Source organism: Capricornis sumatraensis, chromosome 3, assembly GCF_032405125.1.
Source record: "Capricornis sumatraensis isolate serow.1 chromosome 3, serow.2, whole genome shotgun sequence".
NCBI lineage: Eukaryota > Metazoa > Chordata > Mammalia > Artiodactyla > Bovidae > Capricornis > Capricornis sumatraensis.
The window spans coordinates 25,629,120-25,645,769 of NC_091071.1; the positions used below are offsets into that span (position 1 = coordinate 25,629,120).

The following is a 16,650-nucleotide window of genomic DNA, read 5'->3' on the forward strand; positions in this document are numbered from 1 at the left end:
TTCTCTATCCTCAAGGGTTATGTTTGGCATTTAGTTGAAGAGTTTGGGTGGGGATGAGGGGGTGGGACATGTTTCTTTGTAGACTTTCAGTCTTTTTGTCTTATTCTACTAGGGAGGTCATGGAGTAAGAGATTTCCTTTCAATCTTGGCAATTTCCCAGGCTGAATGGGATGTTTCTAAAGTACTTCCAGGACTTGCTGACAAAAGAGAAAGATAAGCAATGCAAAAATGGTAGCTGAAGCAGAGTTTTATTTAAGGCTGTAAACCAACATGTGTTAAAAATAAACTTGAGAGTAAGTCAAATTAATGTGGTGCTTTAGATTCGGGAGCCTTCAGGTAACCAATTATTTAGCAGTAACAAAATTTTTTTTTGTTAAATACCAAGAATTGAATTCATATTTGTATTGAAGATTAAAAGCATATCAGATTTTATTGCTATCAGTATTTTTAATGCCTAGTAAGATATGAATTTATGCCAGATGAAGTACATAATACTTATAGAAGTGGATTGCCTGCCTCTATCTCAAGCAGTGATTTTTCTGATTTTGCTCGCCATGGTGCTTTGACGCTTGTGTCAAAAATTGATGCTTTTGAACTGTGGTGTTGGAGAAGACTTTTGAGAGTCTCTTGGACTGCAGGGAGATCAAACCAGTCAATCCTAAAGGAAATCAGTCCTGAATATTCATTGGAAGGACTGATGGTGAAGCTGAAGCTCCAATACTTTGGCCACCTGATGAGAAGAACTGACGCATTGGAAAAGACCCTGGTGCTGGGAAAGATTGAAGGCAAGAGGAGAAGGGAACGTCAGAGGATGAAATGGTTGGATGGCATCACCGACTTGATGGAGATAAGTTTGAGCAAGCTCTGGGAGTTGGTGATGGACAGGGCAGCCTGGTATGCTGCAGTCCGTGGGGTCACAAAGAGTCAGATACGACTGGGCGACTGAACTGAGTGCTTTGACTCTTTAAAAAATTTTTTTGAAAATGAGTAGGCAGTATGAGTAGGTTTCTTTCTGTATCCTGCCTAGGTTAATCCTTCCCGAGCTTAAAGTTCAGACACTAAGAGAAGTTTAGTTAGTGCTGTATACTATCTGCATTCCTCAAAACAACTCTAGGGCGTGTAAATTGTATATCAATAAGTCAAACATAAAGGAAATAGTGTATTTCTTTACAGGGAAGGTATAGAAATAAGTAAAAGACCATCGGGCTTCCCAGGTGACACAGTGGTACAGAATCTGGTAAATTCTTTACTGTTTGGTAAATTTAGACACTAACAGTCTTTGATTTCACTGGAGAGTATCCAGTGTTACATTTTTGCATTTCCATTGAAGAAGAAGAAGAAGTGAAGTCACTCAGTTGTGTCTGACTCTTTGCAACCCCATGGACTGTGGCCTACCAGGCTCTTCAGTCCATGGGATTTTCCAGGCAAGAGTACTGGAGTGGGTTGCCATGTCCTTCTCCAAGGGATCTTCCTGACCCAGGGATTGAACCTGGGTCTCCTGCATTGTAGGCAGACGCTTTACCCTCTGAGCTACCGGGGAAGCCACATTGAAAATGACTACTAAATTTGGTAGGCAGTGAAAAACATGAAATATCAAATTATTAAAAATCAGTAGCCTTTTGTGTGCTCAGTTGCTCAGTGGTGTCTGATTCTGTGTGACCCCATGGACTGGAGCCTACCAGGCTCCTCTGTCCATGGAATTTTCCAGTCAAGGATACTGGAGTGGGTTGCCATTTCCTCCTCCAGGGGATCTTCCCAACCCAGGGATGAAACCCACATCTGTTTTATCTCCTGCATTGGGAGGTGGATTCTTTACCACTGTGCCACCTGGGAAGCCTGATGGTCTTTTACTTATTTTTATATCTTTAAAGAAATATGTAAAGAAAATTAAAAAAATGACCACCACAGTCAAGCTATCAATAGTTCCATCATCCCCTCCACCCTGCACCCCCAAGTTTCCTTGTTCCCTTTTACAGTCAACTTCTAGTCCTTGATAACGACTGGTCTCCCCGCCACTCCCCCATAATTTTGTCTTTTCAAGAATGTTATAAATAAGTTTTGAAAAAATTGTGGTAAAATACACATAACCTTTACCATTTTACAAATTCATTGGTATTAAGTACATTCACAGTGTGTGCAGCTGTGACCAACATCTAGTTCCAGAGCTTCTTGTCACCCCAGATTGAAAACCAGTACCAGTTAAGCAATCACTCCCAATTTTCCCCTCTTCCCAGCCCCTTGCAACCACAAATCTACTTTCTTTATGGATTTGTCTATTCTGGATAAGTCATATAAATGGAATCATGTAATATGTAGCCTTTTATGTCAGACCTCTTTGACTTAGTATAACATTTTCAAGGGTCATCCATGTTGTAGTAGGTATGGCTGAGTAATCTTCCATTGTATAGATTTACACATTTTGTTTATCCATTCATTGTTTGATGTGTATTTGAGTTTCTGCCTTTTTGCTACTGTAAATAGTGTTGTGGTGGACATTGATGTGTAAGTTTTTGTTTGAACGTTTTTCAGTTCTTTGAGGCATATACTTGGGAGTCAGTTGGAGTCAATTTGTTGAATCATGTGATAGTTCTCCATTTAACTCTTTGAGGAAATGCCAAACTGTTTCTGAAGTGGTTTCTAGCATTTTACATTGTCATAAGTAATGTATGGGGGCTCCAAATTTTCCAGCTCTCACAACATTAGTTATTTACCATTAACAGATTTTTTTACTCTTCTAGTGGGTGCTTTATCTCTGTGGTTTTGATTTGCATTTTCCTCCAGGTGGCACTAGTGTTAAAAGAACCCACTTTCCAATGCAGGAGACATGAGAGGCTTGGTTTCGATCCCTGGATCAGGAAGATCCTCTGGAGAAGGGAATGGCAACCCACTCCAGTGTTCTTGCCTGGGAAATTTCGACAGAGAAGCCTGGTGGTCTACCGCCCGTAGGGTCGCAGAGTCAGACACAATTGAAGTGATTTAGCACGCATTTGCCAGTGACATTGAGCAAGTTTTCATGTGGTAATTGGCCATATGTATATCTTTGGAGACATGTATCTATGAGGTCTTTTGCCCATTTTTAAATTTGAATGTTTTCTTGCTTAGTTATAGGAGTTCTTTATATACTAGACTCTTTAAGAGATACATGATTTGCAAGTATTTTCTCTGCTTTTGTGAGTGGTCTTTTCACTTGATAGTATGCTTTGCACAAAAATGAGACTTGTAATATGCATATTAAGTAGATTTAAAAAATTTAGAATTCATTTAAATGAATTACTGAATCCATCCCTTTCTGTTACTGGGTTCTTTTTTGTGTTACAAGACAAAGTTTTTACTTAAATAATCATGATGGATTTTGATCCAAGGCCATCTTCTAGTTTCCCTCCACTCTCCTTGCAGCATCATGCTGTTCTCCTTTCCCTATGAAAGGTGTGCGGTGTTAGATAATATTGTACATCTGCCTTCAATGCTGACATCTCAAACTGGTGAACAAATTGAAGCTAGTATAGAACTACTAAAGTGCAAGCTAGTGTGATACTCTGAGTGCTGTAAGAGTTTAAAGAAAGTACTGAATCATAGGATTTTTTTCTCCCTCAAATCAGAATATTTTATATTCCTAATTGGAATTTATACTAACAGTTCTTTTCTTTCTAGATTGTAAATTCTTAGAGGGTTGGGACTATCTTATTTAGTTCATCTTTTGGAGTTATTACTCTTAATTAGTGCTCTTGTAGAAAATAACCAAGAAAACATTGTTGATTTTTAATAGAACACATAGGAGAGGGAGTATGGGTTCTAGGTTGAATCTTGAAGAAAAATTAGTGTTGGGTTAAGTTAGGGGACTGCACTCTAGAGTAAAGAGAAAGACCTTGATTGTGAGAAGAGGCAGTCATAGGAAATAATTTTTTGCTCTCTAGGCAATGGGAATACAGTGATAAGCAACACTGACAGGCTCCTGCCCTTCTGGACTTTACAGTGTCCTGGCAGAACACAGTTAAATAAGCTGCTCCAATGGTGTAAGAGTTAAAGAACTGTTAGGTTTCGGGTAGTACTTATGTAACAGGGATTCCTAGTTAGTGTCAGGGGAATCAGAAACTTTGCAAAGGAAAGCTATAGCTTAAAGGACATTGAGAGATTAATGAGGGCCAAGGAGAAGGCGGTTCCACGCAGACAGGCTTAGCTAGGTGACGGGGCACAGAAGGTAAAAGTATTACGACAGTGTGGAGAGTTAGCTGAAAAGGGAAGTAAGGACCATAAGATGAAAATGGCAGTGGGAGGACAAAACATTTGTGTTCTATTAGAATTGTCTTTGTTGTAGTGTGGGGAGAAATGGAATAGAGGTGAGAACTAGAGGTGGAAAACATACTATTAGGTAGGTGTAAATGTAATTACAGTTGCAGACTGTGAATTTTAAATCATTATAACTAGGGTCAGACACATCTTTATTTACCAAAATAGGAACCATTGCAATCAACACGTTTTTGTCAATGAGAAAGAAATTTGTTTATTCCTGTAGTGTTAAAATTTGGGATTTGATGAACTCTTGGAAAGCATTTTCTGCCTCCTCCTGGTTGTGGAAACATTTTCCCTGCAAAAAGTTGTTGAGATGCTTGAAGAAAGTGGTAGTTGGTTGGTGAGAGGTTAGGTGAAGATGGCGGATGAGGCAAAACTTCGTAGCCTAATTCATTCAACTTTTGAAGTGTTGGTTGTGCAACATGCGGTCAGATGTGATGGAGAAGAAGTGGATCCTTTCTGTTGCCCGATGCTGGCTGCAGGCGTTGCGGTATTTGGTGCATCTCATCAATTTGCTGAGTGTACTCTCAGATACAGTGGTTTTGCTGGGATTCAGAAAACTGTAGTGGATCATACTCGCAGCAGACCACCAAGCAGTGACCGTGACATTTTTTGGTTCATGTTTGGCTTTGGAAAGTGCTTTGGAGCTTTCTCTAGGTTCAGCCACTAAGCTGGTCATTGCTGGTTGTCGTATAAAATCCACTTTGCGTCACACGTCCCAATCCGATCGAGAAATGGTTCATTGTTGCGTAGAATAAAAGATGATACTTCAAAATGACAGTTTTAAAAAAATCTTTGGTCAGCTTATGCGACACCCACTTATTGAGCTTTTTCACCTTTCCAATTTGCTTCAAATGCCAATGACTGTAGAATGGTCGATGTTGAGTTCTTTGGCAACTTCTTGTGTAGTTGTAAGAGGATCAGCTTTGATGATCTTCTGAGTGGTTCTTTGTCAACTTCTGGTGGCTGGCCATTGCACTCTTCATCTTCAAGGCTCTGGTCTCCTTTGCAAAAGTTTTGAACCACCACTGCACTATATGTTCATTAGCAGTTCCTGGGCCAAATGTGTTGATGTTGGGATGCCTCCGCTGCTTTATGGCACATTTTGAACTCGAATAAGAAAATCACTTTGATTTGCTTTTTGTCTAACATCATTTCCCTAGTCTAAAATAAGTATAAACAGCTAGTTTGTGTCTACTTTGGCCACTTGATGCGAAGTACTGACTCATTGGAAAAGACCCTGACACTGGGAAAGATTGAAGGCAGGAGGAGAAGGGGATGACAGAGGATGAGATGATTGGATGGCATCACTAACTTGATGGACATGAGTTTGAGCACGTTCCGGGAGTTGTTGATGGACTGGGAAGCCTGGTGTGCTGCAGTCCGTGGGGTTGCAAAGACTCAGACATGACTGAACAACTGAACTGAGCTGAAACAGCTAGTAATAAGTCATTAGCAAAAAATCATAAAGCGAGAAATGTGCTTTAAAATGATGTATAACATAACTACATTTAAGAATGTTTTCCAATATCAAATGGCCAAGTTCAACAGTGTGAAACTAGAATTTCTTTTGCACCAGTGTAATATGTCTGTTTGACCAAATAGTGCCATTTGTTGGAAAATGCCCACATTTATTAAAGTGGGAGTTCTGGGAAGAAACGAGCCAGTTGTTGTGTTTGAAGCATTAGAACATTAAAAGTGCTTTTTTTGTTTTGTTTTGTTAAATACTTGGGTATATAGGTCTGGATTTCAGAGTGCACATCGTTGATGGAGGCCTAGATTTGGAAATCAATGTCATGCAGGTGATAAGTATTGCCATCAGCGTAGTTTGCAGGAGATGAATAGAAGGCCTGTGGTCAAGCTTCGAGAAATTCCAAGGCTTAGTGGTTTGCTAGAAGAGGCTGAGTAAGCCTTCAGAGGTGCCTGAAAAAGCAGAAGTGGAAAGGTAGGAAGAAATACAGAATATAACATCCTATAAGCCAAAGGAAGGAAAGAATCTAGTTACTTTGAATTATCAGGATCTGACCCTGGATTATTGTAAGGATTTTTAAAAGAAGTTTTCATTCAGCCCACTTCATTCCTCTCTAAGGCACCTTTGTGCAGGCTATAGCCTGATCAGCCCTGCTCAGCAGCCTTGTGAAAGCCTGCTTTGAAAGGATGAGTAAGGAGCAACCTGAAATATATCTTGCTTTTAGCAACCTGGAGGTCTTAGTTGGTTTTGCCAAAAGTGATAGAACAGAAGTTGGATTGGTGTAGACAGAGGAGCTAATAGAGGTAAAGAAATAATATGGGGAGGAGAGACGATTCTGTTTGATTGCAAAGAGCAAAGGCAGATTGGTTGTTTGGAGGGATGTGGGATTGATGGGGTTTTTCTGTGTGTGTGTGTATGTGTTTTTAATTCGTTTTTATATTTTTAAGTGGGAGATATTAGAAAATTTTACATGTTTAAGAAGATTCAGTTTGGTGGAAAAGGTAGAGTCCACAGGAGAAAGATTATTTGAAAAGTTACGAGAAGGTAGAAATAGATGGAATCCCATAAAGTTTTAGAGTTGGGTGCCTATGTGTTATTGTATCTTTATTTTTCCTCTTGGTCAAGTAGAGAGAATGTTAGAGAAGTAAGGAGAGAGGGAGTAGGGAATTTAGGAGAGTGTTTGGAATCTGAAGAGAATGGGGAACAGATAGTGCCTGTGGAAGATGAAAGAACCTAGGAATGTGGTACTTACTGATGGATGATGGGTAATTGATAATTGGATATATGCAGGATTAGGATTTTGCCAGGTAGGTGTGAGGGAAATATTAAGGGAAGTTAAAGGAAGAGTTATTGAAATGAAAGACCATGAAATCTAAACTGATTAAAGAAGGAAGTTCAAAAGAAGGTACTTGGATTGGGAAAAGTAGAGAAAGTCACAGGAGTTAAAGTTACTAAAAACGTTTGTAGTGGTACAGAGGAAATGTGAATAGCTAATTAGGTGTGCTGCTTTAGGTCACTCATGGAATCTTTATCAGCGGTGGTACTGGGGGAAAGAGAAAGGTGCAGAAAGTTTGACAGCTGTTTTGGAAAAGCAGAGAACCCCAGCCAGGGAGTCATGGGCAGCATTGAAGACTCCGTTGCAGGCAGAGAGCTACACAGGAGTGGCGTATTCAACAACGTTTACACTGAAGACAGCGTAGATGCACGGGAAGCAAAGGCTGAACTCTAATGGGCACCCCCGTAGTTACTCACTTTGTCCTTTTTGGTTAATATGGTTTAGAGGTCTGTCAAATAGATGGTGTTTGAGATTCCTTGGAAGGGATATAAACTATATTGAAGTTGAAAACTATGTTTTGCTAAAGATATTACATAAAACCAAAATTTACAACCTTTAAAATTTTTCATTAGAGTATATTCAGTGATTTTAAGTATAGGTACAGAGTTAGAAGGAACATGTCCATAAGACCACCCTTACTTCTGATAGCAGTTGCAAGTTTGGGGGTCCTCTAGACCACCCTTGGGTTGGATAATTCACTAGAAGGGCTTAAAGACTCGTTGAAAGCTGTTATACTCAATGGTTGCAGCTAAAGGATACAGATTAAAATCAACCAAGGGTAAAGGTACATAGGGCAGAGTCTCAGTTACTTCCAAACTCAGAGCTTCTCCCTGTTTCCTGGTATTGATTTGTGATAATACATATGGAATGTTACCAAACATGGAAGCCCAGCCCAACCTTGGTGTCCAGAGTTCTCATGGGGTCCATGATCAACTGCCCACATGCATGAACTTAGGTTTTCAGCCCTACTAAAGGTTGAGTTGATCCATGTGATTCAAAGGCCTCACCATAAATCCCATAGTTTTACCTTCTGGTGTGACCCAAAGTTTCCAGGTGGACAGGGACACTCTTATTAGGCATTATATTCCAAGTGTTTAGACTTCTTCCAGCAGTTGAGGGGTAAGCTCAGGCCTCTCTTTGGGCAAGGTGAAATTCTTTACACTTTTACGACAGTATTGAAATATATTTTTGTATTTTGAGACTGCAAAAACTAATTAAGGTTTGATTGATATTAAAAGTTGATTACTAAAGAACCCATAAATAGGTAATTAAAATTTGGTATTTAATACTTAATTCTTATTAAGTACCTAAGGACGTTTCATCAAGAAATATTAACTGTTAATATGTCATTATAGTAAAACTGAGGTAAACTCATTTATAATTTTTCATTTTGGCATGATGGTTCAATTCTGTTTTATTAAATTTGAACTTACTATTTTCTCCTGTGGCATTTCATATAATGAAGTCCCTGAGCCTCCCAACTTAATTTTTTAGCCGCAGATTCATATTTCAGAGCATTGTCTCTCATGTGAAAGTGTGATGTACTGAAGTCTCAGAGTTATGCATAGTTTCATCTTTTCTCTCACACTTTTTTGAAAGTATGTCTAAATCCAGGTGAGTAAGAGACATCACAGGGATAACCTTGAATTTATTTTTAAAAGGTAAATTTTTGGTGCTATGAACTGTTAGTATGAGAAACAGCATATTCTGCAACTGCTTTGTGATAGTGGTGCTCTCTGTCTTTGAGTGCCACTGCTTCAGAGAACTAACGCATTCCCACCTCAGTGGCTTTAGTGCAGATCTCATTTCCTATTTGATCCTCACTACAAATTAGATCTCACCATTCGAGTGAAGTCCCTTAATAAGCCGAGTTAACAGCAACTTGAAGCAATGTCATGCTTGTTCTGGTGGCACCGCTAGGTGTGGTGTTTGCATCAAGTCATTTTGGGGTGCTTTATGGAGATGTTTTCTGATAGAGAATTCCCTGACTTCACCTTTCCAGGCTGATTTCCGCCCCCTCCTTAGTTGCTTTTCATGATGCTTACAAGAACTGGACTATAGAACCACATTTAGGGGTGACATACTGGCCCTAACACTCGGTAGGTTGTTGATGTGAGATCTCAGGGCTGGGATCAGTGAAAATGAATAATCTCTCTGATTTATTACATCTTCTGTATATTGATAATAGGTAACTAAAATGAGTGGTAACTGTATTTGCATGTGATTTGTATGTTATAGTTAACATTTAAATTCTCTTTGGTTCTAAAAATTTTTTCGCTGCCACCTCAAGCCTCTGTCCTCTAAGGCAGAGTGTGGCATTCCGTTTGTTGTTGCTTCAGCATATGAACCCTAGAAGGCCATAGTGCAACTAAAAGCACCTAACCCATGAGTGATATTTGCTTCATGTTTGGAAAACAAATGTTTTAACCCAGTGTCCTCACTAATATTGTAACTACTGTCTTACAGATTGACTTGATGCAAAAACATCACAAAGGCTCCATATTATACAGTATGCGATTTTTGAGGTATGAGCTTTAGAAACTTACCTCTCATGTGGCATGTGCATCAGGCTTTAACTTCAGTTTAATCATTTTGGGGAATTTATGCATTTCTTTTTTTTTCCCTCTCTCTCTCCATAATATTTTTAGAGTATTAAGAGGGTTGTGGAGGTATTTTGGGGTCCTAGCTAGGATACTTAGTCTTAACAAATACATTTTCTTTTATCACTAAGTTGAGATACTAATTCTGGCAGATGATAGTTTTTTCAGCCCTTACAACTAGCTTAACATTTATGCCTGCCTCTTTGAGATCAATCTGCATTTTCTTTTTAATGCCCTTTGATTTCCTCATTTTAAGTGCTTATTTCCATTCTTAACAGTTTTCTATTTATTGGACTGGGATGATCTTGTTGATACTAACTGCCTGATACTGACTTTTTGAGAACTAAGCTGTCTAGATCTTACAAAAAGAAAGATTTCATATAAATGCTGAACCATTTTGTGTCTTTGGGTTGAGAATATCTATAACTTGCATTCTGGTTAGTAGTTTGATCGGTTTCTATTAAAAGAACCTGGAAACCAGGGAGTTTTTAGACATTTCTGAGACAGTAGTTCTACTCTAGTGAATTATTCATTATATTTCCGAAAACTCAAATTCTGGGGAGAAAAGTCTCTGTTTATTTGTGTATATACTCTGTGTATGTACTAATAAGATTTTATTTCTAACAGATTGGGAGATTTGTTCTGTTTTTTTGTTTGTTTAGTTTTATATGATTCCTAAGTAGAAATGGATCTCTTTTCTTGGTAGCAGTAGATGGCTTAATTTTTTCAATGAAGAAGTTAAAATCAGTTTTTGTATACTGAGTATAAAAACTTGTTTCGATTGTATTCATATGTTCATTAATGATTAATATCTATCTGTTACACTGGAAACCTTGACTATATTTAATATTATGGACCTACTGACTTTGAGTGTACCTTGTAAGCTAAGTATTTAAGAACTTGTTATCTTTCATAAGTCTTATAAAAACATCACATAATCTATAGGTATTATCCCCATTTTATGCAACAGACATCAGAGGCTTTAAGTTAACTTCCTTGTGCAGAGTCACATGTGCCTTTCCAGTGCTGGAGCTAAGATTTGAGCCTAGATCTTTTTTTAACCCATATTCTCTATTACTTTGTGTTTACTGCTGTATCACCAGAAAAAGATATAATATCTAACTCTTCATAGTAAGAGTAGTGTATGTAATCTATATTAAGCATAATGGACACTAGAAACCCAGAGTATTTTAATATTTATTTAAATATTGATAAGACTTTAATTATCTTGATGTTTCAGAATTGTTTTATTAATTCATTTGCTAACAGTTTGCTTTTCGAGGTTGTGTTAGGTGCCATACATATAGACAAGTTTAAAGTATGCCCAAATCATTAAAGCTTATAGATTCTCTTATTTTTCAATTCCCTTTTAGAAATGGTATGTTATAGTTTATTATAGGTGCTCATTGAGTATGCTACTTTTAGATACATGGGGCAGGTCATTATGTAAGTTTTAAGGAGTTCTTATGCTTCATTTAGTGGTAAAGGCATTTAAATGCTTGTAGACTTACTACACTTAGAAAATATCCTCATACATTTTTTAAAAATTCCATAGATTTTATTTTTTCATATGTTGGAAGTTCTAAGCTTTGTTGAGTGAACTCTGAATGTTTGAAGAATATCCTGCATTAAGGAACCTTAGTTATATGTTTAGTTAGTGTGCTAGCGTTATGAATTTTTATAAAGTTTCAGATTCAGAGCCTTTAGGAATAATTTAGACTTGTGTGCCATGGAGGTGTCCAATTTTAATTGAACCTGTTTGTCTACATTCTATAGTAACAATGGTTGCAGTAGGTTCAGATCAGGATGTCTGAGCCTATGCAACTTTTTCATATTTCGTATTCTTGTGCGTGGGGACAAGGAAAGGATGATAAACTCCAGGTAAAATACACAGACACTGTGTCCTTTTTTATACATGGGAAGGGGAATGGGGTTGAGAAACAGCTAAGTTTCTGCTCTTGCCAGTGTCCTTAATATCCCCAGATAATGTCACCAAAAAATTATGGTGCAGAAGGTGTTTTAGTAAGTGCCATAAGAATGGTTTACTTTTTCCCCAAGAAGGTCGTTCCTCTCCGAAGAAATATCAGTATTAGAGGAGCATTTTTCTTCATATTTTTCGTATGTTGCCATGATACCTTATTTCTTGGTAGTTGATTGAAGAAAGAATAAGGTTCATGAGAAATTACAGAGTTTAGCTTCCCATTTTACTGATAGGGCCATTGTGGCATAGAGATGATCCTTAGATAAGCATACTGATTTTACCTTGGGGCTGTGCCACTTGTTTATTAATATCCAGATATCTGGGATTATTCTAGGTAGCATTTGAATTTTAAATAGATTATTGACTGCAATCTTCAACTTTATTGGATTCCTTGGATACCTTGCTTTTATTTTCCTTACTTTTTATAATTTTAATAGATTTTTTTAAATTGACTCAGTCTTTATTATTAATAGATATTGCTTATATAAAGAATATCTATTAATAATGAGGTCCTTAGTATTACCTACCATACATTAAAATAATCTTATTTGTCAGCTGTGTTCTTTCCTGATATCCTACTGAGCATGCTTTCAGATTTCGTGCTGTAATCTATTTTGCCACCAAATAATCAAGTTACGAATTTAGGTGAGAGAGACAGAGTACCACATTGCCGTTAGGCAGTAGTTTAAAAATAATTTGGTAACACTTTGTTCCTGCCTGACATGTTGCCAGTGTTTTTTATTTTTATGACTGAGAAGAGTAATTTTCCACTGGTCAACCTTCTTATGAGAGAAGGCGATTTAGAAACAACTATTCCTTTTATCAAGTTACATGTAAAGAACCCCGGACCACCATGGTGACCAGCTACCTCAGTTTTCCTGTGACTAAGGGAGTTCATAGGACATGGAACTTTCAGTGCTAAAACCAGTTTAGGTGTTGAGTTGGCCACCCTATTCCTGGAAGTTATTCATATTTCTGAATGAATCTTTAGATAGTAGAAGGGACTGAAAAGCTGGTGTTTCACCCATTGACAATCTCTTCCTAGTTGAAAGACTTCTTATTAGATGTTGGAGTGCTTTTGTATAATAGCAATGAGAAGATAGAGGTCTGTATAGAAGAAAGATTTACGATTTGGGTATTCAAAATGTTTTTTTAAAGATGTAACTTTATACCCTTCTCTCTTTGCAGAACTGATAGTGCATCAGCCGACCCAGATAATTTAAAATACTCTTCATCCAGAGATAGGGGTGGGTCTTCCTCTTATGGACTGCAGCCTTCAAATTCAGCTGTGGTGTCTCGGCAAAGGCATGATGATACGAGAATCCATGCTGACATACAGAATGACGAAAAGGGTATATATTATATATTTCCTTGTTGCCAGAGGCATGCTTGTGTGTGTGTGTGTGTGTGTGTGTGTGTGTGTGTGTGTTTTAACCTACCTACTTCTCCTTTTCCTCCTCCTTCCCTTTCTTTCCTTCTCTCCCCTCTTTTCTTCTAATATGTTTAAAATACAATTATTAAACACAGTGCTGTTCTTGAAACATTTTTTTGAAAGTTTATCCCTTAATTATAAATATACTTTTTACACATGCAGTAAAATACATAAGTACAATTTTCTTGCCCCCAAAATACAGTATTATCACTGAGGCTAAAGTCTTTCCTGACTACTGTCTCTCCTCTGGACTTCTAAAAAGTTTTCAAGTGCAAAATCTGATCTTCTACTGAAGATAACAAAATGAAATCAAGGCATGCATCACAGAGAAAAAGTAGAAGCAAAGGCTGGTTGAGCTGCAGATTGAGTCAGAAGGACCTGAACTATCAGGAATTGATGGAGTGAAACAAAGAGCCCGTTGAAATAACGTAAATGTTGCTGTTTTTTAGGTGGCTACAGTGTCAATGGAGGATCTGGGGAAAATACTTATGGTCGGAAGTCGTTGGGGCAAGAGCTGAGGGTTAACAATGTGACCAGCCCTGAGTTTACCAGTATTCAGCATGGCAGTCGTGCATTAGCCATCAAAGACATGAGGAAATCACAGGGTAAGACTGGGTGACCTGGGACCATTGCACATGCCACCACTGAGACATCTCCTAAATGCCTCATCTCATGCCAGTGCCTTGCACATCTGTGGCTTGGTCAGCTTACTGAGTTGAGAAACATGTGATGGTGATAATTATTTGCATTCTTTTTCCTCTCAACCGCTCCCTAACGTAAATTTCTACCAGAAAGGTTTTTAATACTTTTAAAAAGAATTCTCTTAAAATTAGACTGGATAAGATTTTTAAGAAAGGATTTTCCTGGTTACAGTAGATATTGAACATATAGTGTATGATAGACTCTTCTGCAGCAAGTCCTTCAGCTCTAGGGTGAGGGAGGCCCCTAGAGTTCTAGAGTTGTGTTTAACTCTAGTAAAGGGACTGGGCCCTTTTCTAAAGTTAAACACACAGTTACTGCTTCTTGCTTTATAACACAAGCCTCACTGAATGGGTAAAGTGTCTTGAACATTCATAGGATTAGAGGTAATGGTCTTTTTTCCGAAAGAAAAATTTATTTTATTGGTAAAGCTGATTAAGAAGTCAAGATTTCTGATTTATACTCTTTGTTGGATATAATTACTGTTTGGACCTTTACTTTATAACCATTTTTTCCCAATGAGGAGTGTGTGTGTGTTGTGTGTCTTGGTGAACATTTTTGTATAGAGGTTTTTTATTTTGCATGCAGCTTTAAAAAAAAGAAGTGATTTCTTTTAGGTAAATTTTTCTAACGTGGAATGACTAAGTCATAGGCTGAAATGTCTCTTAAAAGTATTTGAAGTCTTTTTTTTATTTTTCATTGTTCAAATTTTTTTTAATTTAAATTTATTTATTTTAATTGGAGGCTAATTACTTTACAATAGTATTTGAAGTCTTAAGAGTTAGGTATGGTAGAGTTAGGAAGTGACTCTAAAGCTAATTTAGTCTAGCTCCCCCTCGTAGGCTAAGTTATACAGTTTGCTAGTGGCAGCATTGTAAATACAGCCTAGATTTCTTGACTAGTAACCTGAAGACATTTTAGCAGTCATCCTTGCTGACTCTACAGGCTTAGCCTTTTTAAAAAACCTTCTCCCTTCTCTCAGATGTTACAATTTCTTTTATTATCACTTTTCCTTTCATTCCTTAGAAGTGGAACTGTCAGACTGTTTAATGTGGTTTGTGTTAATGTACATTCATTAGTTATGGTAAATTGCACAGTTGAAAATACAAAGAAAAATTTAACACTTTATTTAAAGCCATCTTGGTTAGTAGTATTCAACATTGAGCATTCCTGCTTGTTCTTGTCATTAAAAAAGGGAAGAAAAGTTTTGATTTGCCACTTCGCTTGTGGCAGCATGCCTTTCACAAGGTAGGTGGTAATTAGACATTGTTGAACTGAATGTGTGATTGCAGTTCACCAAAACTTTGTCCTAGGAAACTGGTGATGTAACAAGAGGCTCCCTTCCAGTGTGAGACCTAGGTGAGAAAGAGAAGCATGTAATCTCTTTCTGGCTAATAGTGACTTTATCTCTAAACCTGTTGAAGTTTCTTACCTGTGCTCTTTACCTGGATGTTGAAAACAGTTTGGAACAGATCTGAAGAGAATAATTTCTAAGCCTTTCTTTTTTCTCTGTCAGTTGGTTCTCTGGATTGAGGTATCTGTGTAGGTTTATCTTTTTGGGGGGTCTTCTGTTGCCTGATAGTCTGCTGGGGCTGGGTGTACAGTGATGAACAGAAGTGTTACGGCTGGGCTTCCCTGGTGGCTCAGTGGTAAAGAATCTACCTGCTAGTGCAGGAGACATGGATTTGATCCTTGGTCTGGGAAGATTCCACGTGCTGCAGAGCAACTAAGCCCTTGCACCGCAGCTGCTGAGCCTGTGCTCCAGAGCCTGGGAGCCACAAGTGCTGAGCCCATGTGGAGCCCACATGCCGCAGCGACTGAAACTTGTGCCCCTAAAGCCCAGGCTCCACACTGAGAGGCCACTGTAATGAGAGGCACACACACACAGCTCAAGAGTTGCCTCTGTTCTCTGAAGCTAGAGAAAAAGCCCCTGTGGCAGCAAAGACCTAGCACAGCTAAAAATAAGTAGTTATAAAAAAAAGTGTTATAAGGCTTATGTTCATTGAGCTTTAATTGTCTGGTGGACTGTGATTGTTAATATACTTTAAAATATTTGGGCACTTAAGTTTCTGTGCTGATTCATCCTCAGTGTTTATGTTCACAGAGCGATCGATGTCTTATTCTGATGAGTCTCGACTGTCGAATCTTCTTCGGAGGATCACCCGGGAAGATGACAGAGACCGAAGACTGGCTACTGTAAAGCAGTTGAAAGAATTTATTCAGCAACCAGAAAATAAGCTGGTCAGTATAGTATGTTTGGAAATATTGATCAGTTTTGCATATCCTTAGTACACTAGATAACGTTATCTGAAGTAGTTTAAGAAGGGAAAAGGTTTGCTTCTAAGGAAAAATAATAGGGAATTCCAGATTATTTGGCCTATATTATGATCATCTTGAACTTAATGCCCCTAATGTGTAATTTAGCCACAAATGTTGGATCCGTGTTGGTTCCTTCTGTGACAAAGTATTTTTGACCTTTTACATATTTATTCTGTTGTCCTTGGAACTTTTTTATTCTGTGTTCTGGGACAGAATATCTCTCTGTTTTCATAAGTTAAATTGGAGTAGGAGGTACATAATTTGCTCATGGGTAAGTTTGGCCAGGGATAAATAAATGGAAAAACTCTTTAAAGTACAGGAGGGAGTTCCCTGGTGGCCTAATGGTTGGTATTCTGGGCTTTCATTGCCTTGACCTGAGTTTAGTCCCTGGTTAGGGAACTGAGATTCTGCAAGCTAGTTGGCCTGGCCAGAAAAAAAGAATAAAGTATAGGAGCAGTTACAGATTTCTTTGCCATACAACTAAGTCTCCTGCTGTTAAGAACATGATACACAACAGGAGAC

At 38.1% G+C, this 16,650-nt stretch overlaps 1 protein-coding gene across 1 annotated transcript in view; it reads left to right on the plus strand.

Annotated features, from left to right (window-relative positions):
* The window catches only part of SMG1 (SMG1 nonsense mediated mRNA decay associated PI3K related kinase), a 94,782-nt gene that overhangs the window by 12,313 nt on the left and 65,819 nt on the right, over positions 1 to 16,650 (plus strand). The window contains exons 2-4 of the mRNA XM_068967127.1: positions 12,867 to 13,030; positions 13,560 to 13,715; positions 15,914 to 16,050. Of these exons, the coding sequence (XP_068823228.1) occupies positions 12,867 to 13,030; positions 13,560 to 13,715; positions 15,914 to 16,050 (457 nt within the window). The remainder of the gene's footprint in view (positions 1 to 12,866; positions 13,031 to 13,559; positions 13,716 to 15,913; positions 16,051 to 16,650) is intronic.